General features: G+C 37.4%; 4 protein-coding genes and 2 long non-coding RNA genes across 17 annotated transcripts; 2 read left to right on the top strand and 4 right to left on the bottom strand.

Moving 5' to 3' along the window:
- Window positions 1-2,679: 2,679 nt before the first annotated feature.
- LOC104827462 (transcription factor bHLH148-like) lies at window positions 2,680-5,777 on the bottom strand. The gene is made up of 3 exons (XM_010560632.2): window positions 3,428-5,777; window positions 3,284-3,288; window positions 2,680-3,150 (listed from the first exon to the last, which is right to left on the bottom strand). The coding sequence occupies exons 1-3, from the start codon at window positions 3,756-3,758 to the stop codon at window positions 2,968-2,970; spliced, it is 519 nt and encodes a 172-aa protein (XP_010558934.1). The 5' UTR covers window positions 3,759-5,777; the 3' UTR covers window positions 2,680-2,967.
- Window positions 5,778-6,527: 750 nt separating this feature from the next.
- LOC104827098 lies at window positions 6,528-9,040 on the bottom strand. Of its 5 annotated transcripts, none has more exons than XR_773879.2 (5): window positions 8,896-9,040; window positions 8,641-8,775; window positions 8,169-8,348; window positions 7,650-8,082; window positions 6,528-6,805 (listed from the first exon to the last, which is right to left on the bottom strand). It is a non-coding gene; the product is annotated as an uncharacterized LOC104827098 (long non-coding RNA). The 5 variants fall into 5 exon arrangements; XR_002024647.1 differs by lacking the exon at window positions 8,641-8,775 and having other exon boundaries at window positions 7,650-7,904; window positions 8,010-8,082; XR_773878.2 differs by lacking the exon at window positions 8,641-8,775 and having other exon boundaries at window positions 7,650-7,896; window positions 8,010-8,082.
- A 319-nt stretch (window positions 9,041-9,359) lies between these two features.
- On the top strand, window positions 9,360-12,146 carry LOC104827096 (DNA replication complex GINS protein SLD5). 2 transcript variants are annotated; one of them, XM_010560146.2, is made up of 7 exons: window positions 9,360-9,537; window positions 10,546-10,767; window positions 10,873-10,995; window positions 11,121-11,203; window positions 11,300-11,409; window positions 11,571-11,643; window positions 11,744-12,146. In XM_010560146.2, exons 2-7 carry the CDS (start codon window positions 10,591-10,593, stop codon window positions 11,847-11,849), a joined length of 672 nt encoding a protein of 223 aa, XP_010558448.1. In that variant the 5' UTR covers window positions 9,360-9,537; window positions 10,546-10,590; the 3' UTR covers window positions 11,850-12,146. The 2 variants fall into 2 exon arrangements, with proteins under 2 accessions (XP_010558448.1, XP_010558447.1); XM_010560145.2 differs by having other exon boundaries at window positions 10,543-10,767.
- LOC104827097 (FIP1[III]-like protein) lies at window positions 11,868-16,776 on the top strand. Of its 2 annotated transcripts, none has more exons than XM_010560149.2 (7): window positions 11,868-11,954; window positions 12,799-13,319; window positions 13,494-13,621; window positions 13,756-13,882; window positions 14,037-14,129; window positions 14,281-14,382; window positions 14,468-16,776. In XM_010560149.2, exons 2-7 carry the CDS (start codon window positions 12,897-12,899, stop codon window positions 16,685-16,687), a joined length of 3,093 nt encoding a protein of 1,030 aa, XP_010558451.1. In that variant the 5' UTR covers window positions 11,868-11,954; window positions 12,799-12,896; the 3' UTR covers window positions 16,688-16,776. The 2 variants fall into 2 exon arrangements, with proteins under 2 accessions (XP_010558451.1, XP_010558450.1); XM_010560148.2 differs by having other exon boundaries at window positions 14,010-14,129.
- Window positions 16,777-16,879: 103 nt separating this feature from the next.
- Window positions 16,880-18,716, bottom strand: LOC104827095 (probable N-acetyltransferase HLS1). Of its 2 annotated transcripts, none has more exons than XM_010560143.2 (4): window positions 18,309-18,716; window positions 18,021-18,157; window positions 17,446-17,890; window positions 16,880-17,352 (listed from the first exon to the last, which is right to left on the bottom strand). In XM_010560143.2, the coding sequence occupies exons 1-4, from the start codon at window positions 18,546-18,548 to the stop codon at window positions 16,948-16,950; spliced, it is 1,227 nt and encodes a 408-aa protein (XP_010558445.1). In that variant the 5' UTR covers window positions 18,549-18,716; the 3' UTR covers window positions 16,880-16,947. The 2 variants fall into 2 exon arrangements, with proteins under 2 accessions (XP_010558445.1, XP_010558446.1); XM_010560144.2 differs by having other exon boundaries at window positions 17,446-17,887.
- Window positions 18,717-19,988: 1,272 nt separating this feature from the next.
- Window positions 19,989-23,216, bottom strand: LOC104827093. 5 transcript variants are annotated; one of them, XR_773874.2, is made up of 5 exons: window positions 21,971-23,216; window positions 21,787-21,878; window positions 20,950-21,189; window positions 20,634-20,837; window positions 19,991-20,542 (listed from the first exon to the last, which is right to left on the bottom strand). It is a non-coding gene; the product is annotated as an uncharacterized LOC104827093 (long non-coding RNA). The 5 variants fall into 5 exon arrangements; XR_773876.2 differs by having other exon boundaries at window positions 20,950-21,163; XR_773873.2 differs by having other exon boundaries at window positions 21,791-21,878.
- Window positions 23,217-23,771: the final 555 nt, after the last annotated feature.

Genomic DNA, 23,771 nt, shown 5'->3' with positions numbered 1-23,771 from the left:
TCTTCTTTATAAAAAAACAAACCCGGAAAAAAGACTCGAACCTATATATATATATATATATATATATATATATATATAGGGTGTGTTTTTTTTATAAAAATATTGCACTTGCTTTGCCATATACCCACATGCATGATGTTTGGTGAGACTGAAATCAAATGGTCTGTTTCCTTTTCTCGCTTTTTTATTTTTTCATTTACGTGAAAGAATCAAAGTAAGTGATGTCCTTTCTGAAAATAAATTTATGAATAATGTTATATATATATATATATATATTAGTTTGTCTTTATGATATGGAATGACATCATTCCCACAAACAAAAGAATGCTTCTAATAAAATTGTTATTAAGGTTTCTTAAAGGAAAAGAAATGAAGTAGAGGATACAAAAACAAAGGTGCACATGTGCGACGTTTGTCCGAATATTGCGACATTTAAAAAAAACGTTATAAATATATATATATATATATATCCAAATTTTTGTACTGAGTATTTTGAATCCATATTATTACCATTATGCTTTAACTGGATTTAAATTTATTAGGTTAATTCATTTTGTGTGATTTAAGTGTACATATATGCCGAGTAATAATTGTCATAGTGATTTTATGGTTGTGCGAATCCTGTCGGTTATCAAAAAGAGGTATCAACATGCAAAATCGGCTGGTCAAAGGAGGTGTTAATTATAATAAATTTAACATTATATTTAAATTTATTAAAAACTTAATCAAAATTAAAAACAAGAGTCTCTAATAGTATTACGATTATAACAAAATAAGCAATGGTTTTGGTGGATTATGAGGCCAATTAATCACTAACTATGGGGTTCGCCCCCAGGTCAGGTGGTAGTGAGCATGGGGAGCATTCATGAGGTGGGGAGTTCGATTCCTCGCCGTCTCACTTTCTCTGACCTGCTCACCTGTCGGTCTGTCATAACGGGCTGATTTACCTCCTACGCGTGTGTTGCAGGCTCGTGCACGTGGGCTTGGGGTTTGACCCGCAGGCGCCTAAGCCCAACTACGGCCTGAGCGTTAGGCGCGTCTGGTGGCCAGGTCCGGCGGACTGAGGTCCATGGGGACTGTTAGGCGCGGGTGGTGGTCAATTCGTCTCCGTTTGTAAGGGTAGGTAGTTACGGGGTTCCCCAAATGTATCAAAAAAAAATTATTATTTACGAATATGTAATTTATTATACGTGACCACGTGATCTTTTTGTTTTAATAAACTTTAGACCGACGTGTGAGACGACTGTCAATCGTAAACAACAGAAATGTCTGTCTATGATTTCGATCAATTACTTTTACTTCTCATTGTCCAAATTATAATAAGGTCGGTCCAAAAATATACAGAGCACACCAACAATCATGTCAAGTGTCTGTCTAGAACCCTCTTTCTTGATTTGATCCCTGTATTTTTTCTGTAATTCGTGAACATTTTATTTTTTACGTAACTGAGTAATGGATTATATCAATATTAGTTTAGATCAAATAATTTTCATAATTTAAAATGATTCACAAACACGACCATTTATAGCCAACTTGGCCAACTTCATTAAAGAATATTTGTAAATAATAATGAATTTTTTTTTGGTAACCGGGTTTTCTGGATCGAGGCTCAGACTAACCCCGGGGCCGGAAGTCATATATGTGATTTGAATTATATGCTTCCTCCACAGTCTGAGGTTCGAACTCAGGGCGGAATAGACGCTTTGCGCTCTATTTCACCGGTTGAACTACCCAAGTTGAATAGATAATAATGAATATTAGGTGTATTGTATCGTGTTGGAATGAAATTTTAATTTTAATATATTAATTATAATAGAGATAAAATTGTGATTTAGACAAATGATGGTCGATCACCAAAATCACATTGTAGGAAAACTTATCAAACATTTGTATTTATATTATTTTTCATCCATAGCTCATTTATATACAAGAAAAGAAAAAAAAGAAGACGATAAATTTCATTGGGGTGAGGGAGGGGGACAACAAAGCGAAGAGATTATTGAGTGACAGACGTAATCTCATCAATGTTTCATCCACTTTAATCTTATGCACTCATCAATGTCCATTAAATGAAATTATTATAGAAAGGTAAAAAAATGTCAAATCATGTTATTACCCTTTATATAGAGAAAAAAATCTATGATATATATATATATATATGAAATTTACCTCGGGTTAAAAATCTAAGTTAGATTATTTTATCCATTTTTGTACGAATGCACTATATATATATATATATATCGTTACATTTATACATTGACAAACGGACCAAAGTACAAAGACAGATCACTTCATTTGGATTGGCAGTGAATTTAATTACACGTTGAATAAGCATTTGGAGATCTCTCTTTTTTTGACGTGATATGTATATGCAAGTATATAAACATTGGACTTTGACAAAACGAATATCATTCAAGATTATGTTAAATTAATTAGAGGAATTATCATAAGATAATGTTATGATGCATGTGTTGTAGAGCTCAGCAAAGGCACGTGTAAATTTTCATTTAATTGTGAAGTAAATATGCTCATTCTGCAAGTGGAAATAATTTCCAGATATATAAATTTCTTAATTACGTTTGGTATTCTGCGATTGCAGAATGATGATGATGATGATGATTAATTTATAAAAAGATTATGCGATGAATTAACAACCTTAGTAAACTCAATCGAAATCGATACTTAAAATGTAAGACTATAACTTTTTTCCAGTACCATTCAGAGAAAACAAAGAACAAGCAGATTATAAAAAAAAAAAAAGACGAAAATTCACAGTTGCTCAAAATCCAGGAAAAAATTCAATAAAATCATTTAAAATGATATATTAAATATATTGTATAATTATATATAGTCATAGAGATTAACCACGAGAAGCACTTCTATAGTCAACCAATACCTTATATATATAGAGAGAGGGAGTAGGGGAATTATCGGAATAATATAGCGAAATGACGCTTCTACCCCTCATCAGCTCGGCGGAGGAGCCGAGCCGGAGAGAAGCTCCGCGAGAGTACTCATGGCACGGATTTGCATCTCCAGTGCCTGTATGTAATCCGTCGCTTCTTCAAGAATCACCGGCAATGGCTGTTTCCGGCAACCGGGAACTAACTTCCCGAGAACCCTCGCTTTCCTCTGCACCGCCGGCAAGCTCTGAGTATTTTGAATCCATATTATTACCATTATGCTTTAACTGGATTTAAATTTATTAGGTTAATTCATTTTGTGTGATTTAAGTGTACATATATGCCGAGTAATAATTGTCATAGTGATTTTATGGTTGTGCGAATCCTGTCGGTTATCAAAAAGAGGTATCAACATGCAAAATCGGCTGGTCAAAGGAGGTGTTAATTATAATAAATTTAACATTATATTTAAATTTATTAAAAACTTAATCAAAATTAAAAACAAGAGTCTCTAATAGTATTACGATTATAACTGTGATTGTATTCAGCGGCGACGGCGAGGACGCGATCGGCGGCTTCTCGCACGGCCTTGCTCCGCCGCTTCGCCTCCGGAGATGTCGCAGCGGAGGAATTTAGACGGACCTGTCTAAGCGCCTGGATCAGCTTGGCAGAGTAGATCCGCTGTTGCTTCTCGGATCTCCATCGAGCGTGCCTTTCACCTTCTCCAGCGGCGGAGGCTGTGCTTCTCCGAAATGACGTCGTAGACGGTTTCTTCTTCTTGGTCTTCCTCGAGGGTTCTGTAAAGCTAGGGTTTGGATTTCTCTCCGATCCATGATTCGAGACCAGAGACGCCATTAGTATAGCTTAATTTTGATCAGACCCAGGGTTCGCTTACGCGGCACAGATTCAAAAACAAAATCAATACTTCTTCCGGAGGCGATCGATCACATGGATCAAGAAAAAAAAAGAATTCAAATTCAAGCGCAATGTTTTGAGAGAGAGAGAGAGAGAGAGTCCACGAAATGTTAGGAGAGAAAAAATATAAAGGGAGAAACCGCACACGGCTGTTACAAAACGCACCGTTTTTTCGTGCTGCTAAAATGTAATATTCAACGGACGATAATATAATTGGATTTTAATTACTTTATACAAAAAATGTGGATGATTAATAAAGCAAAATAGCACAGCAATGCCTACAAGATATTAAAAGCAACTGATAAAAGGTGATATAATTGGATTTTCATTATTTTATATAAAAAAATGGATGATTAAATAAGCAAAATAGCATGGCAATGGGTAAAAGATATCCAAAAAATAACTGGTTAGAGGTATTCAAAATAATTAATTCATGGCCCAGCTTGATTAGTTTAAAAATTAAAGAATCTATATTGCTTACAATAATTTTAACGATAATAATATGTGCGTGGAAAGAAAAGGATGCTTAACCTTTTGCTCTGTTTTTAGTTTTGCTTTTCAATTATATATAATAAACGACCAACAATTCGTGTCGTTCGTGTATTTGAGGCAGAGACATCGTGCAGTCTTCTTCTCGAATGATTGAGAAGAAATACAATTTCACAACGTGTCAGGTCAACAACAGTTTGTATCATTCATAAAAATGCATCATTGAAAATTATTTGAAAAGGTTAGTAGATGACTCTAGGCATCCTCCTCCTCCTTACTATTAGTCTTTTTTTCTCTCTTTCTAATTAGCATGTTTACACAAGTGCAAAATCAGTGTTATAGTATTTCATTATACGACTTTTTTAGATAAATATATATGTATCATTTAATTTCCATTGTGTTATTGATTTTTTTTTTTTGTAGTGTGTTATCATCATTGGGTTTAAAGTACAGCTTCAAAATAAATGGAAAAATGCATAAAATAAAACAATTAGCGGTACTGATATAGGATGTAGGATGTAGGATGTAGGATGAACACATTAAATCCTATTATAGTTTTTTCTAATTAAGGAGACAATGTATATTAATTAAAAGATACTTATAACAACAATTTATTGCCCTTCGTGTTCGTGGTTATAAAGCTACGAATTATTTCAAACTCAAAATCCATGCGTGTACCAAATATATCATTTCAAATAAAAAACAATATTTAGTTTATACAATTTTATATTAAATTCCAGACCCGCGATTAGTCTGTATCTTGGTTTGGTTTAGTATACCGGTTACAAAAAAAAAATTATATCAGGTTTTAATTAACTTCTACTACTTTAATTAAACAAAGGAAAAAAAAAACAATAGAAACTACACATAATTCTATATATATGGTTAATACCGATATAATCATTGCATTTGCCAATATACTAAAAAAACATCCCACTATAAGGCCCACTTGCAATTTAAAAAGTTTATATATTTTTCTAGGATTTTTGGGAATATCTGTTCCATTTTTAATTTACATTTTCAATTCCAATTGCTTAGTACATTGTTCAAATTCATTTTGATCGGAGAAAATTTTAAAATATTCGTAAAACGAAACCATGGAAGAAGACAAACAAAAACTCTCTAGGTCAAATCCGCCGACAATTTTATTATTCAATTTCCTGTAATGATAAGTTGATAACTTCAGAGTTTTAAAGTTTTTGTTTGTATTTTCTGATCTTGAAACTCATTTTCATGAAGAAAAAACATTTTTATAGTAAACTAATCAATACAATTTAGTAGATAAAAAACTTCCTAACATCCCCCAAACAAGTACAACCTCACTATACATACAAGTGCAATTAATTGTGTATTGGCATGATTCTTTTATCCAATTAATTACCACTAATTATTTAATCACATATGGTTTCCAACTTCCATAAGGTTAAAACCATAATAAAATAATGTATGTTTAAATATGAAATTGCAATTAACATGTGTTTATGGATCAAACTGCAACAAATTATTATTTTTAATTATATCAAAATAAAATCCAAAATCATAAATATTATTATTTGTTCCTAATCTTTCGAAATAAATAAATTTGGCACACGAAAATTCTTTTATGAAAGAGAAAAATAACCAATGTAGCCAATAATGTGAAAATAATGAGATATGAAACGGATCCTAATCCTATTAAACCGCATACTCCCTTTCTATTTCTTAATAATTATCGTTTTAGAATTTTTTTACACTTTTTAAAAAAATATAAAAAAGTCTTATACACACTTATTTAATATAAGTTTAATGAATAAAACAATGTTTTTATTGAAACTTTATTATAATTGTGGTAGCTTGAAAAGGATAAAATTGTAAGTTATTTTAAAAAATTATCTAGAAAAGGTAAAATGATATGAAACAAAAATAATTATTTAAAATGTCAATTATTATGAAACGGTGAGTAATTACTTTTATCGGGATTTGAATTTAGGAAAACACATTTTACTCGGGAAAAGGGAAACAAATGACATAATCCCAAGGTAATCAATCATATGAGTATAGATTACAACTCTAGATACCTACTACGTTAATATAGGGGATCTAATCTATGGTTAGATTTCTATCTAATGTTTTTTTCGTTTGTTTTATTATAAAATTAATGATGAAGTGATATTGCTTTTGTTTCTCTATCATAATAATTACACCATGTGTATGTAGAGACATCATGGGACCCCTTCTACAGAAGAAAAGAACCTCTCGAAAACATATATGATTTGATTTTATATTTTTGTTTCTAAAGTCTAAAGAGGCATTTGAGTATGCATTATGAAAGTTAGCAGGGAGATTGCCTCCTTTGCTCCTGACAACCGCTGAACAAAGACCACGACAATAGAATGCATACCCACTAGATTCGATTTCAAATCTTTGGTTGTTTTTATGAAAGTTGAAGATGTGTGAGAGAGAGAGAGAGAGACCTGTGAACGAGGCATTTACATGACCTTTTCCTCCCTTAGGTATGCCTGCTCAAATTGAAAACGAAGATCATAGTTAATTAAAAGATGGGTACTTGAATGATAAATCTATTTAGGGAAAATGCAGATGATAAGTTACCAGTTTAAAGGGCATTGCAATCTAAATCTAGTGATTCGTATCAATGCCGCAAGAAATCAGTAAAAAGCTATTGCTGAAAATACAAAATATGATCATTCATGATCACGACTAATATTAACAATCAATGTTAGTGTATCTCTAAGCATTGGTGGCACACATAGTTCATATGAGTAACTTAATTAGTGATGCATTAGTTTTCTGCTGCTTAGTGTGGAAATCTACAATCCTTGGAAGAATGTAGGGTTATTTATAAGGTTTCTTCAAGCGTTGTGATTTTCACCAAATCCACATGAATTTGACTCTTCCAAATGAGCTAACATCGGAATCCTAGTCGTTAGCATTGATTAACCTCAAAGAATGAAATTAGCATATCACACGATAATGGACTTATCCTATATTTATCCTATAATCATCGATTTGTCAAAGCCTAACAGAGAATAGATCGAATAAGGTAAGGATAGGTTTCTATATAGTGTGGAAATACAGTCTAGCACACCAATGGTGTGACCCAAAATCTACATTTTGGGAGACAGAGACAAACGATGTACCAGAAAAGAAAACAGGCTCAATTAACGAGTGTATGAGCCTAACCACCACTGTGTACTAAGCAAAGATTAAGTATGGATGACAGATAGGAAGAATCTAGCAAGGAAGACTTTGCAGTCAACTAACATTGTCAACAAGAATGGAGAAATCAAATGTTAAAGAGTACCTAGAACATGTACCAAAGGGAAAAAGATCAAATGAGCTAACCGTTATATTGAACTCCTCGTGCATGAGAACATGTATTTGGCTTCTTCAAAGGGAGTATACCTTGCTAGAGAATAATGTTAGAGACTCTTCCCAAAGCACTGATCTACATAATTCACCCACCCAAATATTGTTTGCTTAGGTGAATATCAAAGGTTTATACAGTTTACACAACCTTATGTCGTCTACTGTAAACGCCGATAATTAGGTTATCTGAGATGTTGATGGCAACTCAGTGTAACATATACCCCTGTATAACTCCACCAAGCAATATAAAGTAATGTGGGTAAATTGCATCTTGAAAAAGGAAATCCATTTCATCAAAGTGGCAAGAAAAGCAAAAAAAAAAAAAAAATCACTTACATTATCACTCAACAATCTGTCCATGAACGGTTCCTTCCATGGAGAAGTGGTCCAGCAAAAGGAATTTGCTTTCCTGAGCTCAAGAACACCACAATCAGGGCAAGAACAGACCACAGCATGAAGATCACTTGGATAGATCGAATTATTGAATTCATTAACCTCAACACGCAAGGAGTTCAGAGAAACCGACAAGCCCCCGATTAAACGTACTCACTCAGCAACAGAAATATCCATGTGTCTTGCCACATTCTTGATCGTTGAAGTTGGAGATAGATCAATCAGATGAAATTTCTCGGACATAGTTATACACATATCTAAACATGATCCTTGCAGAACACTCTGTAGAGATAAAGAGAAATCGAACAATCAAACAAACACATGATCAACACCTAATAAGCACTTTAAACTGAAACAGAGCATTACTAAAGCAGACAAGGCCGTTAATCAAAGCAAAGATCGATTACAATTACGTTAACAAAAATTCCTCTAGATTATCAAACGTGCTTCAAATTCCCATTATACTTGCAAGAAAATTGGTAGTTAAGCAATCAAACCAAAAGAAGAACAAATTATGAAGGATGACTCCTTACCAAAAAAAAAAAAAAATTATGAAGGACGACTAAAACGAAACCTAGTAAAAGATTTGCAGAGCCACACATCGGCATCATAATCATAGATAGATCCAGAAATCGGAGGGAAATCCAATGGATTCTTCAAATTCCTGGGAGATGCATCGGACAACGGAGCACTCCCTCTTCTCAGCCAACTTAAAGGCAAAAACGGGGAACATGAGAAACAAACAGCTCACAATCTAAGGGAAGCCGAACAAGGAACTAGAACACGATGGATTACGCAGAGTTTTGCATCTATCTCCGTGATCGATTACCTTGTGATTCCTCGTCTCTGAATCCTTCAATCCCTTTTTTCCACGATCAGAATTGCGCTCGAAAAATTTCCTCCTGAGTTTGAATTTCCTTCATCATCTCTCTCCTCGTTTTCTCCGTTCGAGTCACATTTGGGCTTCTGTTCAGATTGTGCACCGATGATGGCAAATAGCTTTTATGGGCCTAGGTCAAAATCGGTTACAAATAGGCCCAATGTTGAGCCGTTCTATCAGAACCGTCCATTTCTCTCCCTTAGGCTGATCTGACGGTGGATAAGGCATTCACAGCTTCGACACCGGTCAACAGCTTTAAAAAGCCCTAATTTTCACATTTGGCGCCAAGTTTCAATTCGCGTTAGGGATGAGTATAATAATATGAAATTTACGATATTTTCGCTAGGTTTTAAAAAAAAAACCTAGGGTTTATAACTTTATATATATATATATATATATATATTTTTTTTTCTCACTTCATTTCCATAGCCTCATTTTCTCTCCCCTACTCTCAGTCCACACCGATCTCTCCGGCCGGACGTCTCGCCGTCTCGCCGTCTCGCAACTGTCGTCGATTTTTGTCTATTGTCGACTCTTCGTGCATCGGTCTCGTTGCCTCGCTTTGGTTCTGGTCGGCCACTCGCATCGCTGGTCTCTTTCTATCTCTGTCTCTTGGTTCGTTTTAGGTTTTAGGATTAAGTCTTGTTTCTCTCTCTCTCTGTTCCTACGTTTTTTTTTTCTATGGGTTTTTTCTTTCCTTGTCGATTCGCTTGGAATTTCGAGATGGTTTTTCGAATTTAAGGTTTAGGGTCCATCTTCCCTTCAATTTCGATCTACTCGTGTGATCTTAGAATGGGCCTATAGCGGTATCAGTACTTGTTCTGTATATGCTTTGAAATTTTGTTAGGAGCTTATTTCTGTGTAGCAATTTTGGTTGTTAGAGATAAAGATTGAAATTTATATCCTCTTGTCCTTGGCCAATCCCTTTTATTGTTAGCAGCCATCAACTCTAATTGTTTCTTTTATCAAAAAAAAAAAAAATCTAATTGTTTCTATTCTCCCTTACAACGTGCCCATATCTTCTTACATATGATATTTGAACGAGCCTTAACTTCATCGCTGCATATTCTCTTTTTTGGTAAATTTTTTCCTAAATGTTGAAGTTTGCATCTGCAAGCTAAGAGCAATGCCAGACGTTCTTTATCAATGTGATGATATGCTACAATTGCTGACATGCGAAACGAGTATTACTATGACTTGCTTAGCGTAGTTAACAATGAGACCAACAATCTTGGACACAGGCTTCTAAACTTTGTATTCTCTTTCTGAATTGTGATTTGTATTTTGTCTCGGAATTATGATGTGCATTTTGTCTCAGGATTGTATTTAGGAACTGTGTTCAAAACTTTGAAATTTGGTATTTTCACCCTGAGTTCGGGTACCCAGGCAATATCTCGAATATCTGAAGATTCGGGTACTCAACCAAATGAATCCGAAATCGGGTAATGATGTCTCATGATAGCTGAGATTTTCGGATTCGGTTGACTAAAAAAGTTAGGGTACCTGACCTGTACCCACCTCTATTTGGTGTGCTTCTATTTCCCACTCGAACAAAATGATGCGATCTTAATCAATTATGGCTTCTATATCCAAAAGTAGGGGGAACCGAAGAAGCTTCATCATCGCCATCGAGAGAAAGGGTCAATGGCGTCGAATTCGGAAATGGAATCGACAGATCAGATGGGGGATTACGAGACGTTGATTTCGTCGTCAGATGTCGAGCTGTTGATGAGAGCATGGCGTAACGAGAAGGCGGCACCGGAGATTCTTCAGTATGAGGCGGCTCTTGTGGAACGAACCAAAGAGCAGATCGAATTGGTGGTATGTTCTTGTATTCCTTTTTTAGTTCTTAATTCTCTGGTTCATTCTGGATTATATTTTCATGTTTTGGTTTGTGAAGTTTACGTTAGAATTCCCGGATTACAGGAAGAAACAATTGAAGAATATGTGACTAGTGGAATCGACCCTCTTGTGGTGTCACTCTATCAGATGGATTTGGACAGAACCCAGTTTCTGTTGCGATCGTATCTGCGGGTTCGACTTATGAAAGTAGGCGTTCTCTTCATGTCATGTAAAAGCATGTGCTCATAAGAGGAAGCTCAATTTTTAACAAACTTCTTTGTCTTCGTTTCTCTTTCTGCGTGATCTGTAGTAATGGTGGGTTCTTATTGCAGATAGAGAAGTACATGTTCCACAGCTTGAAGTCGGAGGATGCTGAAAGGCGACTATCCGAGCAAGAGAAGACCTTTGCCAGGAGGTGATTCTTTTAATGGAATTTTGATTATTCTACCGAATCGGTTTGAATTTGTGTGGTGGCATTTGGTTTTGAATCTTTGCACGAACAAAATTCCAGGTGTGCTGATGATTTAGCAAAGCATCTTGAAGAGAGTGTTCTGCTCAAGTTGCCTGAAAACTATCAGTCAGTTCTCAAGCAATCGGTTATAAGCGAAGGGGATGACATGGGTAGTATTTCTTATTCATCTCACAAACAGAAACTTCTGTCTCTTAAGCCTTCGAATATGAGTTGCTTAGTGTTGATCTCAAGGTCTCATAATTGTAAATATGTTGGTAAACCCGGCAAAAAGGTTTAATCTTTCAGGTTTAACAGATTTGCGAATTTGCAGTGCCACAGCCGCATCTGGACACATTCGTTGTCTCGAAGAGCAAGAACTTCGTCTCTCTCAACCTATACGAAGAGTAAGAAAACCACTGCACCTACGAGCTGCCGGGCCTTCAGATCTGCTTCCTTGTTTGTGTACTACTAACTGAGTTGATCTTTGCTCTTAATCTTGGGCAGAGGAGAGAGCCCTGAGACAGTGGAGATGGAACACGGTGACTTATACTTCATACGTTACAAGATCATAAAAAGGGCAGTGGAATCTGGGCAAATCGACTTGCTTTGACACCCAAAAAAAAAACAAAAAAACAGACACTTGGGCTTTACAGTTCAGACCTGTTCCTGTCTATTTTCCAAGCGATTCAGCTCCATCCACCCCCGTGTCTAGCAGGTATGCCATCTATCCCAAGATTTCGATTAGAAAGTTAGCAACTTTGTAATCTTTATATATATATATATATATACGTTGATGGTATTGAAAAGTTTACCTGCCAATGTCGAAGGTGATGTAAAACTTTTGTTATGTATGATCCATTTTTAACTAAAGTGTACCAATTTTTAGAAAAAAGATGTAATCTTTTTATTTTTGGGGCAAAAAGAAAACTTTATTAATATTTGAACTAACATTTTCATTGTTTAAATTTTATATATAATGGTAAAATGCCACTTTGTTCAACAGTATATACCTCGTAGTTAGTTTTCATAATTCCTGTCTACACAACAAAGGTTTTCAATTTTTGTAGCTCAGATATCCTAAGCATAAAAGCGTTCATACAAATCTTGATTCAATGAAATCGCTAAACATGTCTTTTGATACCAATAATCAATTATGATTTAAAAAAAATTAAATTAATTGAGCTTAATAAATGTAGACTTTCGCGATATTCTCAATGATGAGCCAAGGGCAAGACTGATGAGGTTTCATTTCTTGTTTCTCCATGTACTATCCACTCACTAATAATTTTGTAAATTATTATTTAGTAATATTAATAATATGGTCGTAAATGTTATAGGAATTACAACAGCTAAAATTATAAATTACCTTATAATTTAGGGTAAATTGCAGCTTCGCTCAGTGAGATGCATTTTTCGTTGAATTTTATTGTATATATAATAATAATTTTGTAAATTAGCTGTTAATGTATGTTATCCGGTTTTGCATTTTTTTGGTTGAAAAAGGCCAAGCTCGGAGTGTCGTTAGGGTTTAAGAATTTTTGCTTCCTCGCCTGATGCAGATTTCTATCGTCTTCTTCCCCTCTGATCATCTTTTGTAATGCCGAGAGGAAGATCGTCCGTGTGACAATCACGCCAGGTTTTCTCAGTCCGCTTGACAATGGATGCCACTGACGACGATTTCGGTGATCTGTACGTTGATGCCGAGGCTCAGGCGACTTCTGCCGTCGCCGGAAACGCAGATTCGGGGAAGTTTCCCGGAGAATCAGAATGTGGCACGGATTTGGACAGGATTGAGAGTTCTGAGACGAGGACAACTCCTTGGCCGGATGCCGATGCCGGAACCGAAGCGAAGAAACTCGGCGTCGAGACTCGGGAGTCGAGTCTGTGTGTGGACGGCGGCGGTGATGTGACTCAGATCGAGGAGAGTATCGACTCGGAAGATAGTGAGAGTGACGACGATTTGAATATAGTACTCACAGATGGGGACAACGAGAACGGTGGATACAATGATGTTGGTCCGAATGGCGTTGAAGCATCTGATAGTAATAACTCGGCTCGGAGACCGGAGACAGGCAACGGGGCAAGTTTTTGGGAGTTTGAGTTACATTTGGTGTTTCAATGAATTTGTCTCGTTAACTGGGTGTCAAGTTCTGAGAACAATGCGATTGGGGTTTTTGCAATGTGTAGTTCTGAGAACAATGCGATTGTGTTTGTGTGATAGAATATCTTTTTCTTCTGGTTTGTTCTTTTGCAGTGCCTAATGTCGGATAACCCAAAAACTGGTAGTGGCATGAAGACGGAGGCTTCGGGTAATAATGCTTGCATTAATCGAGCTGAAGGAACATCTCAATGTGGATATAGTTTCTTTCAGCCATGGTGTAGGTTAGTGTAAATATTGTGGCATTGACATGAACAACCTTAGTTTAGTTTAAGATATCTGGTTGATGAGTTTAACTGAATGTGGATCGTATTACTTTAGTTTATGTAAGGGGTGTCTATTGTCTAATTGCTTTCAGAACTGTGTTTGGCTCGAGTATCAACTTGTTTGAGGAGAAACCGTGGAAGAATCCTGGTGCAAATATCACTGATTTCTTCAATTTTGGGTTTAATGAGCAGAGCTGGGAAGACTACTGCAAGTCCTTGGTAAATAAACTATTACATTTTTCGTGTTCGTATTTGTGTTGTCTCTCTAGTTCGCATTTAGTTTTATGTTGTGACAAGAGTATGGTAGGTTTAACTGGAGATTCTCATTGTTTGCTAACTTGCACAGAGACATCATTATGCATTTACCAACCAGGTCCAGCACGCAATGGCTTTGGATTATGATTTTCAAGATAAAACTGAAGTTGAACCTTCGGCAAGATCCAATGATGGAAGATCAAGTCTCCTGGTATGCCTATTAAAAAGAGTTTACAAATTCCGAGTTCTTTTTGTAGGCCTGAGAAACAAAGAATTAAACAGCTTTCTTAGAAAGAATCGAAGAAAAGATGATCTCTCTGAGGGCCTGCTTAATCTTAAATGACAATTTCCTTTCTTTTCAGATGAAAGGAAGAGCGATTGAAGTCGAAGACAGGACTCTTGAGCGAATACCTTCTGTGGATCTGCGTCGTCCTCGTGATCCAGATCCTGATGTAGTGATTCAGGTGAGAGACTTAATAATAACACATTGTTTTGATTCATTTTTAGTATCATGACCTTTTTGGTTGATGATTCCATGGTTCAAACCAGATAACCGTGGATAGTTCTGTTCGGGAGCTATCGGGCTCGACCATTGAGGAACCAGGTCATCTCCCCACTGAGACAACAGGTGCATCTGGAAATGAAAATGACAACAAACAGATGCATTCATCCGTTGACTCAACAGAAGAACATGCCTCTATGGAGTTCCAAGAAGGAAACAATAGAATTTCCAGCAGTGAGCAGTCTCCTTCGGAAGAGAATTGTTGCAGTCCAGAAGGAGCTCCATGTGCTAAGGAAGTGATTGATAAGGAAGAAAAAGATGTTTGTGGGAATTCAGATGATTCAGATCCTTACCCAGTTGAGAGGGAATCATCTCTTCCAGATCAAATTCATTTTAGTCCTACTCCTTCCTATTCTGTCGGTAGGAGCCAGGAATCTGAAGATTCTGAAACTGAATCTGACCAACTTGAAGTCTCGACACCACCTCGACCGACTAAGCCATCAGAATATAAGGTCCATGAACGAAACAGTATCAAAACTGGAGAAAGGAACGAGACAAAACATCCCAGTCGCAGAAAATCTCACGATGTTTGGGAAAGGAATGGGACAAAGCGAGTCAGGCCCAGAAGATCTCACGAGGAGCTGAGAAAACGGCATTGCGGGAGACCTGACTATGCTGGGAGACCTGACTATGCTGTACAAAGGGAGATACAACTGGAAAATGTTAGGGAATCATCGTCTGGATCAGAGTCAGATTCTGGCAAGGAAAAACTTGTCAGAAATAGACGTCCTATCTGTTACTCAAGAAAATACTGGAATAATGGGCAGCCATCTAACTCAAGAAGAGGTGACAAGGATGACAAGGGGTTTCATGTGTCAGATGGAGAAAGACGTTATAGGAGGATCTATGCTTCAACGGACCATGGTAGATGTGGAAAGGGAGAGCTGCACAAGTTTGATTATCAGCGTAATAAACAATCATTGCGCAATAGGGGCATGGAACATTCCTATGGTTACAATTACGAGAAGAAATTCGGAGATTATACTGCACATTCATCCTTCAATAATCCGAGGAGAAAGTCGTCATGGAGCTTTAAGGAAGAGGAGGATCCATATAATCAACATCATTGTGAAAGAGGATATTTTCATGAAAGAAGTGCCGCGTTTCTTAATGATTGGAACATCCGAGGGAGAAATCGATATGATTCCCGTACAGAACACTTTTACATGGAGGAAGTTCCTTTAACCGAAAGGGACCATAGGTTTTTTTCAGATAACAGAAACTATAACCACCAATGGGGACAAGGGAATGATCTACGTTACAGGGACAGGTATGATTATGACAATCTTTTACATCGTTATCACTGCGAAGATGAAGTTCATAGGAAAAAATATGGAGTGCCACTTAACTCGGTGTACCATGAGAGGCAGCACTCTTTTGATGAACCGGGTTGGAGGGAATATCCAGAGTATGAAAGAGATGGGGAATTCTCTTGCAGAGGGGAAACATACAACTTTGCCCCCGATAGGCGTATTGATGGGTTTGCCTCCGAGAAGGCCGGTTTTCATTACAGAATGAAAGGTGTCGAGCCCTCATATTCTCTATCGCTGAGAGAATCCTGGTATGCTAAAGGAGCAAGAAGTGAAATGTGGAAAGCGAACAGATCATTTGATAGCCGAAGGGAGCGGTCATACAAAGCTGGAGAAAGGGATGATGATCGGATAGGGAAGCTTACTGATATTGGACTTAACAATGACGAAGATTGGAGATATAAGTCGAAGAACGAAACCGGAGGTGTAACACATCACGACGGGCATCCGTTAAATACCGGTGATATGTCAGAACGCTACAGAAGAACGCCAACATCTACCGAAGAAAGAAGTAGCCATAGCCATGGAAAAGACAGGATCCAGGATCCAGATGACGTAATAAACGGCAGACAAGGCAAGGCGAAGTTAGAGGGAACTCACTTCAAGAACTTGCATGGTTATTCACGATTCAAGATTCGAGATGAAGAATCGAGAAAGCTAGGCAAGAAGAAACACCTGCAGATTCAAGATTCGGAAGAGATAGACGAGGAGCGGATAAAAGAGAGCTTGAAGAAGATGGAGAAACGAAGGGAGAGGTTCAAGGAATCAGAAACGGAGAAGAAGAGGGTGGCGAGAGGTGAAGACGAAGCAAAGGCTGATGAACTGAGGGCTGATACAGATGAAGCCAAGCAGCAACAAAGGCCAGTTCGGAAGAGGCGTTGGTGTGCTTCTTCTTAATTCCATAGATATATATATATATTATATATATAGTGAATTCATGGCCCACCAAAGGATGGTTTTTTTGTGTGCATGTTTCTGATTCTTCTCTTTTTATCTTTCTTACAATTTACCAAGATGAGCTTCTGAAGGATCCAGAGGGTTTGAGAGGGTCCTGATCCGACCAAACCAAGGGTTTAATTAAATGCAAGAAAAAAACGAACGACAACAATTGCGTAATGTCTTCATGACACAAACAATGGCAAAACAAAAAACAAAGATTAAAAATCTCGAGGGTCAACAAACACATTACCTAATTCTCCGGTGACCTCATCGCCGGCGCAACCACCGTGACACGTGGCTCTCTTAATGTACCAAACATCGTCAATACAGGACAAACCCGGGATGGCTTGCGGTTCAAGGAACCTAACCAGAGGGTCAGACACTCCCATCTCTGTCAGAACCACTTCACATCCCTTCACTGTCTCTGCCAACCTCATGGTGAAACGCCACGTGGACTTCACCAGCTCCTCCACTCTTTCGCCTTCTCCATGGATCCCAAACAGAAACAAGAACCCTAATCTCTTCTTCTCCACACTTCTCGGAACTTTCAGACATGCTGGCAAGATCTTCTCTCTCGCCTTCTCCATTACCGAGCTCAAGAACTTCACCTGGGGCAGCAGCCACTGCACGAAACAACCAAAAACCCGGTTTATTTCATGTTTGAAATGCTTCTTCTTTAATTTTTTTTAATGTCAATAATAAAATATCGACCAGACCTCTCCGTTGTTAGCCTGACAAGAGCTCCACACACTGAACATCACCCAGGAGCTAGGGGTCTCTCCTTCTCCAGCGCGAACCCACTTCTCGTCCTTGAAGTACGAAACCCAAGTCCCAAGATTCATCTTTTCCTTCAAGATCGCTTCTATGTCTGTCGGATAAATGTCTTTCTCCTTGAGCTTGATGTTGTACATGGAGATTGCTTCCTCCACACGTAAACTCTCTATCTTGATGGCTTTGGGTATGGCAGAGTACTGCTTCACACTGCTCGGCTCCTGAATGAATATCACTAGTGAAGCTAATTGCGTGTAGTTGCACTTACTAGTGAAGAGGTTCCTCGAAGCCACGTTGGTCTTTTCGGTTGCTAAGAATGTGTAATCCACTTTGTTTCTTGCCATCCACTCTTCAACTGAGTGCACAAGCCTCACTCCAATCCCCATTCTTCTGTATCCAGTTAAGAAGATACGACTGATGAAACCGTTTTCTTTGGTGTCATATATATTCCTTTAGGTAATTCACAACAAGAACTTGTTGTTACAAGAAACTATATACATACAGATAGATAGAAATATACCGGTGATTGGAAGAGACTCTCAGGCCAATTATGCAACCCAACTTCACATTTTCTGATCCAAGGTGCTTTGTGCCAACACTTTTGATGCATCCTTTCACCACACCGACAACCTCCCTGCTCTCTTGAAGTTCAGCAACCTATTATCATATCAAAACTCACATCAATATATATGTACACTTTCTCAAGAAAATAACTTACATCAACTACTGAGAGGTGTGTGTATCTATCTATGTATATGTGAATATAAAGTGCTTTGAGAAGAAGGAAAAAGAAAAGAAAAAGACCCACCAGCATGAGATGAAGAGGGTAGAGCCTGATCCTGCATAAAGGGTCACCTTTGCCCATCATGTTCGTGAACGTGGAAACCCTCTTGTGAAGATGATGATGATCATGACCACCATCTTCATTATCATCATGATGTTTATCATGAATTGATCCTTGGTTTTCACAATCTCCCTCAAGCTTCCCAACCATTTCTCCATCTCTTTCCTCATCGAACCCCCTTATCACAATCCTATTGTCGACCATTTAATTTTGTCCAAGAAAAGGTGAGCAAAAGGGTTCTACAATATGTTTCTAAATGGATATGGTGTGGTTCTTTGGGGAGCGTGTATATATATATATATTGTATATATATCCAGGTGGCAAACATATGTAGGGTAATTAATGGAAACCCTCCCATGAACCCGAGAGACCAAATGCGAGTTATATTTTATATATTTGAGGATGATGTAGTACAGATCGTTCCCAATTCTATTTTCTTTTCTCTCTTTTTTTTAATCTATTTAGGGTTTCAATAGCAAATCGTTGATCTGGAAAACTCATTAACCATTTTACATATATGAAAAGCTTTTTTTTTTTTTTTGGTGAAGGGATTTCTACATATATTGAAAGCTTGCTCCAAGAGAAATGTAATTTTGCTTATTTCTAAACCACTGAGAATATCTTTGAGAAATATATAGTACAGTTCATGTAAGTTGAAAAAAAATGCCGAGGATTTCAAGAAATCTAATTTGAGATCTTACAGAAAGAGAGAATAAATACGGCAACAAAATTTCATCATGACAAAAAAAGCTAGCAATATTTCAAATGGGATATATTTAAATAATATATAAAAAAAAGTGTATATATATGTTTCTAGTTAGTTCTCTAAGTGAATCGTTACAGCCAGGTGAGAAAGAGTGGCATGAATCAATAGAGGGCTTGACCAAGAACACGTTACTTCTCTTACAATGACAGTGACGCATCATACGTACGTACTTCTTCGGGACAAAACCTAGACCACAGATTTTTGTATATACGCATGCATATGAACCCGCCATGACGTTTTGTCCGATTAATTGACTGAATCACTCATTTAACAATCACGGATCTCTTATTGTGCAGACATACATACAAATCATCTACATATCCAAAGTTTTCATGTGTTTTCTGATATTGTTATTCGGATATTATCCGTTGGACATTGGTTTTTTGGTTATGGATTATCCATTGGACATTATGTGTACTTGTAGTATACACATGAACTATATAAATACCGAGAGACGATCAAATTTAGAAGGTGTTCAACTAAATCAAAGTTTTATATTACTATCATATGAATTATGGGTGTTGTATATCTTGACGCCAACTTTCGTAGTTTACGTATGTGGTTTGTGTCCAAATAAGATCCCGCAAATACACATGATTGAACCCTAGATACTCACGTAAAGTTGATCCAACATGCATGCTTGCCGATCTGAAATTACATATATATATATTATATAATACGTAAAATGCATGCACGAAACAACATATATATATATATATATACACACATCGAATGTTTGTTTTTTTTGCGGGTAAGGGGGGGGATTAATAAATAATGGTGTCGGGTTGTTTGGTTCTGAGTGATTTCAACAGGAGGTGGGGGATGGAGTTGCAGAGACTTTGAACGATTCGGTCAAGAAAAAATCAGACAATGAATATAACGAATCTGAAAGAGGACAAAACACTATGAGTTGTTTAGTACTATGTGTACTTTTTGAGAACATACATGTAAGATTTCCCATGTGTTTGTTCACCCAGAGTTCTCCCCCAAACTCCACCCTCTCAACATCTTTTTCTACAAATATTAAAAAATATATATATATTATCGAAAACATTAGTAAATAATAATACATTTAAAAAATATTAATCTGATTTTATTAAACCACATACATAAATTAATACTAATTTTCATAACCTAATCCATGTCTGTAGTTAATGATTTGAAGCTGAAAAGGGTAGGAGTTGATCTCAGCCTCGACCCCCTTGGACTTGATTTCTCGATCAGACTATCCGATCTCGGTCTCGAGACCACCTCAGATTTCTTGATCATTCTACCCGATCTCAACCTCGTGAAAGGTCGAATACTCAATCTTTAGGTACCCGCATGATCCAACGATAATTCAATATCCAACTCATGGGTCGGGCAGATACTCAGTGACCTTGGATACCAAACCCACCACCCCTAGAACATGGGGGTCCATAGGTGAAGAAACCTAACAGGAAATGAAGAGTAGAGATTTGAACTGTTTTGAATTACATATGTTTTAGTTTGTAGCAGTAAAAAGAAACTAAATGGTACCCTACCTGCAGAAGAAAAAGGGTTTTTGTAACTCACACCATCCGGTCTCCTTTAGCGTTTTCTCTTTGGGTTAACGATCGAGAAAAGCAAAGCGGCGATCATTAAGTCCATATCACGAGGCGTTCGATGGTCTGAAGTTCGTGTTCGGAAGAAGTCAGTCATATACACACCTTTGAAGAAATCAAGGGTCTCTCCTCCGGGGAAGCCTCCTAAGTATATTCAGATATGGAATGCAAAGTAAATGCCAATGTATAGTTGTGGAAGAGACAAAGCGGAGAAGGCATCTAGCAAATATAACTAGAAAGGCCATAGCAATTATACCTTAATAGATCCAAACTTGGGTACTTCAACCGGTGAAATGGGGTGCAAAACGTCAGTCCCGCCTCGAGTTCGAACCTCAAGTTTGGGGAGGGAGTGTATATTCCAAATCATCTGGCTGGCTCTCGGCTCCGTGATTAGTCTGGACCTTGGCTCGAGATATCCGGTTACCAAAACAAAAATTATACCTTAATAGCAATGCCGTTTCCTAAAAAGACTGCATCCATGATAGGATTGAAAATGCTGTCAAAGGGATATTAGTTGATGCATGTCCTAAACAAGCATAGAAACTATAATTATTTCTAGAGATTGAGAGAAACTAACGAGGAAAAGGAACAAACAAACAAAAATCTAACAGCAAAACCTCTTATAATCAAAACAGAATCTTGTGTTCAATGATATAATACTTCAGAAGCTGGACAAAAAGGTATAACTTATGCAGACCTTTCCATTTCTGATGAATCCACACACCATTTCAGATTAGAAACGCAGATGATTCAGTTCAGTATTTCATAAGACCTCATTTAACTTAGACTAAACTGTAAACCTCCGGATCCCAAATCGATGAACTAGCATGCAAAACTGCATGAGCTAATCGCTTTCAAATCACAAATATGGAAATCTAACTTAATGTCATTGGAATGAAATTAAATCACATGGTCTACGAGCCTGTGATTGTATTCAGCCAAAGTATTGCCATGACTAAATCAGAGACAAACTCAGCATAAACTTTCAAGTGCAAACATCGCGCGCAACCTCCGACGTAGTAGATAAAATTCCGATCATTAATTGCAACAATATCGATGAAATCCGAGCAACCAATATCGTGGAAGGACTCACATACATGCGCCAGAACTGTTCACCGATTCGATGAACAACCTCCAAATCAGACGTCGATCGCGCAGACTGCATTCACAAATGCACACTTTCTCCTACATAAAAGAGCGCAAAACACCGAGCATTCATACAGAGATCTCCGAGCTAATAGAGACATAGAGGAAGAAGAAGATGATGAAATAGGTACCGTCGGATGCGACGACGTCAATTGAAGAAAGATTGGGAGGAACGAACATCAGAAGGAATTTTCAGATCGCGTAAGCGCAGGCGATGATGATCGGCGGCCACCAGAAGGGCATTGCTCTTCGTTTTTGTTCGGAGATTCTTCAGCTAGGGTTCGGAGAAACCGGATCGATCGATCTCACGGCGAAAGAGTAGAGAAATCGACGAGGAAAATTCTGCGATTCCGTTTTGAGCAATCGAAGATATTCCTTCAAATAATCTCTCTACGCCGAATCTCCATTCTTCACGCAGGTGTCGAATATCCAAGTCCACCGCAACTGTTGGGAATGGCAGTGGCAGTGGCAGTAGCAGTAATATTACAGAACTTCAGGGGTATTCTGAGAGAGGCATCCGTCCACGTCAAGCTTAGACCGAAATAACATGAACAATGCTTGTTCATCAAGTCATCACTGCACGCGATATAGGTGCGACTCCAGCAAGATGCGTTTGCGTTTTGCGTTTGCGTCAGGTAACCATGTTGAAGTGATTGTTACAAGGCAATAATACAAGAGAAGACGCCTCTTATTACAGACCAAATCCATCACTGCCAACACAAAAACCCAATGAACAAGGCCTTCTGCAATCTCCTGTCACAGTTTCCGCGTTCTGATCGCTATTCTGCGTTGTCAAGTTCTTCGTGATCATCTCCAGATTGTTCATGTAGTTCATCAATCTCGTCATCTCCGTCCTCAAAAACACGTTCTCCGATTCGATAGTTGTCAGGCTCTCGCTCATGACCATGCATCTGTCTCTGTTCTCTTTGATTTTCCTCTGGAGGATCGATATCTCGTGGACCATCTCCTCCATTTGCTTCTGCTTCTTCAATCTCGATCTTCTTGCGGATTCTCTGTTAGATATCATTCGTCTCCTCTTCTTCTCATCCATCTCCGCATATCTCCCACCTGTGTCTGAACCCGAGCTTGTTGCCAGTGGAGCTTTCGCCATTTTTTGACTTGCGTAATACGTAACTAGAGATTGTCCTAACAGAAAGTTTCTTCGTTTTTCACCATGACGAAGAGAAGAAATGAGCAAGAGAAGGGAAGGGTCTCAAGATTTCGGTGAGATTTCTCGTAAGTCGTATCACAACCCGCGACGATATTTTCCTATACAACTCAAGAACCCTAACGGTTGAATTAGAATTGCAGAGATGATGAGGTTGGAAGCAAAACAGAACAAGGGGAGAAGATAAAGGATAAGAACGAGGAAGGGGAGGGGGGAAGTGGAGGGTGTGAATCTTCAAGGAAAAGAGGTATTTATAGTAAATAAAGCTACGGAAACTTTTATTTAATTATTTATTTTTTTGCCATAGATAAGATTATCTGAAAACAAAATACTAAAGAAGGTTCCCAACATGACGGATCAGACAATGAGACAAATTCTTTCGATTGCATTGAACATCGAGCGTTTTCTCGTAACGTCTCTTTGTTTTAATAGGTTGTTTTTGCCTTCCTTCCATATTGGAGGACAGGCAATTTATTATTTTCCTATTTATAAAATTTATTGGTATATTGTTGGGATGGATATTTTTGGATTTATATTACCTTTTAAAAATATTATTTTGGATTAAGTTTAAAAAATATATATATATTGAATAATTATGTTTAGATTTGATTAGTTTTTTTTAGGTTTAGGGTTTTGTAAAATTATATATATTTTATTTCATATCAATTTTTTGTTTGACTCAAATTATCTAATTCATTTTCTTATAATCTTGAGATTTCTTATCCGATAATACTTTGAAAAAAAGGGAAAAGGGTTACGCATTA

The sequence above is a fragment of the Tarenaya hassleriana genome, unplaced genomic scaffold, assembly GCF_000463585.1.
Source record: "Tarenaya hassleriana unplaced genomic scaffold, ASM46358v1 Cleome5, whole genome shotgun sequence".
In the NCBI taxonomy this organism is placed as follows: Eukaryota; Viridiplantae; Streptophyta; class Magnoliopsida; order Brassicales; family Cleomaceae; genus Tarenaya; species Tarenaya hassleriana.
This window is presented reverse-complemented; position numbering and strand designations above follow the sequence as displayed.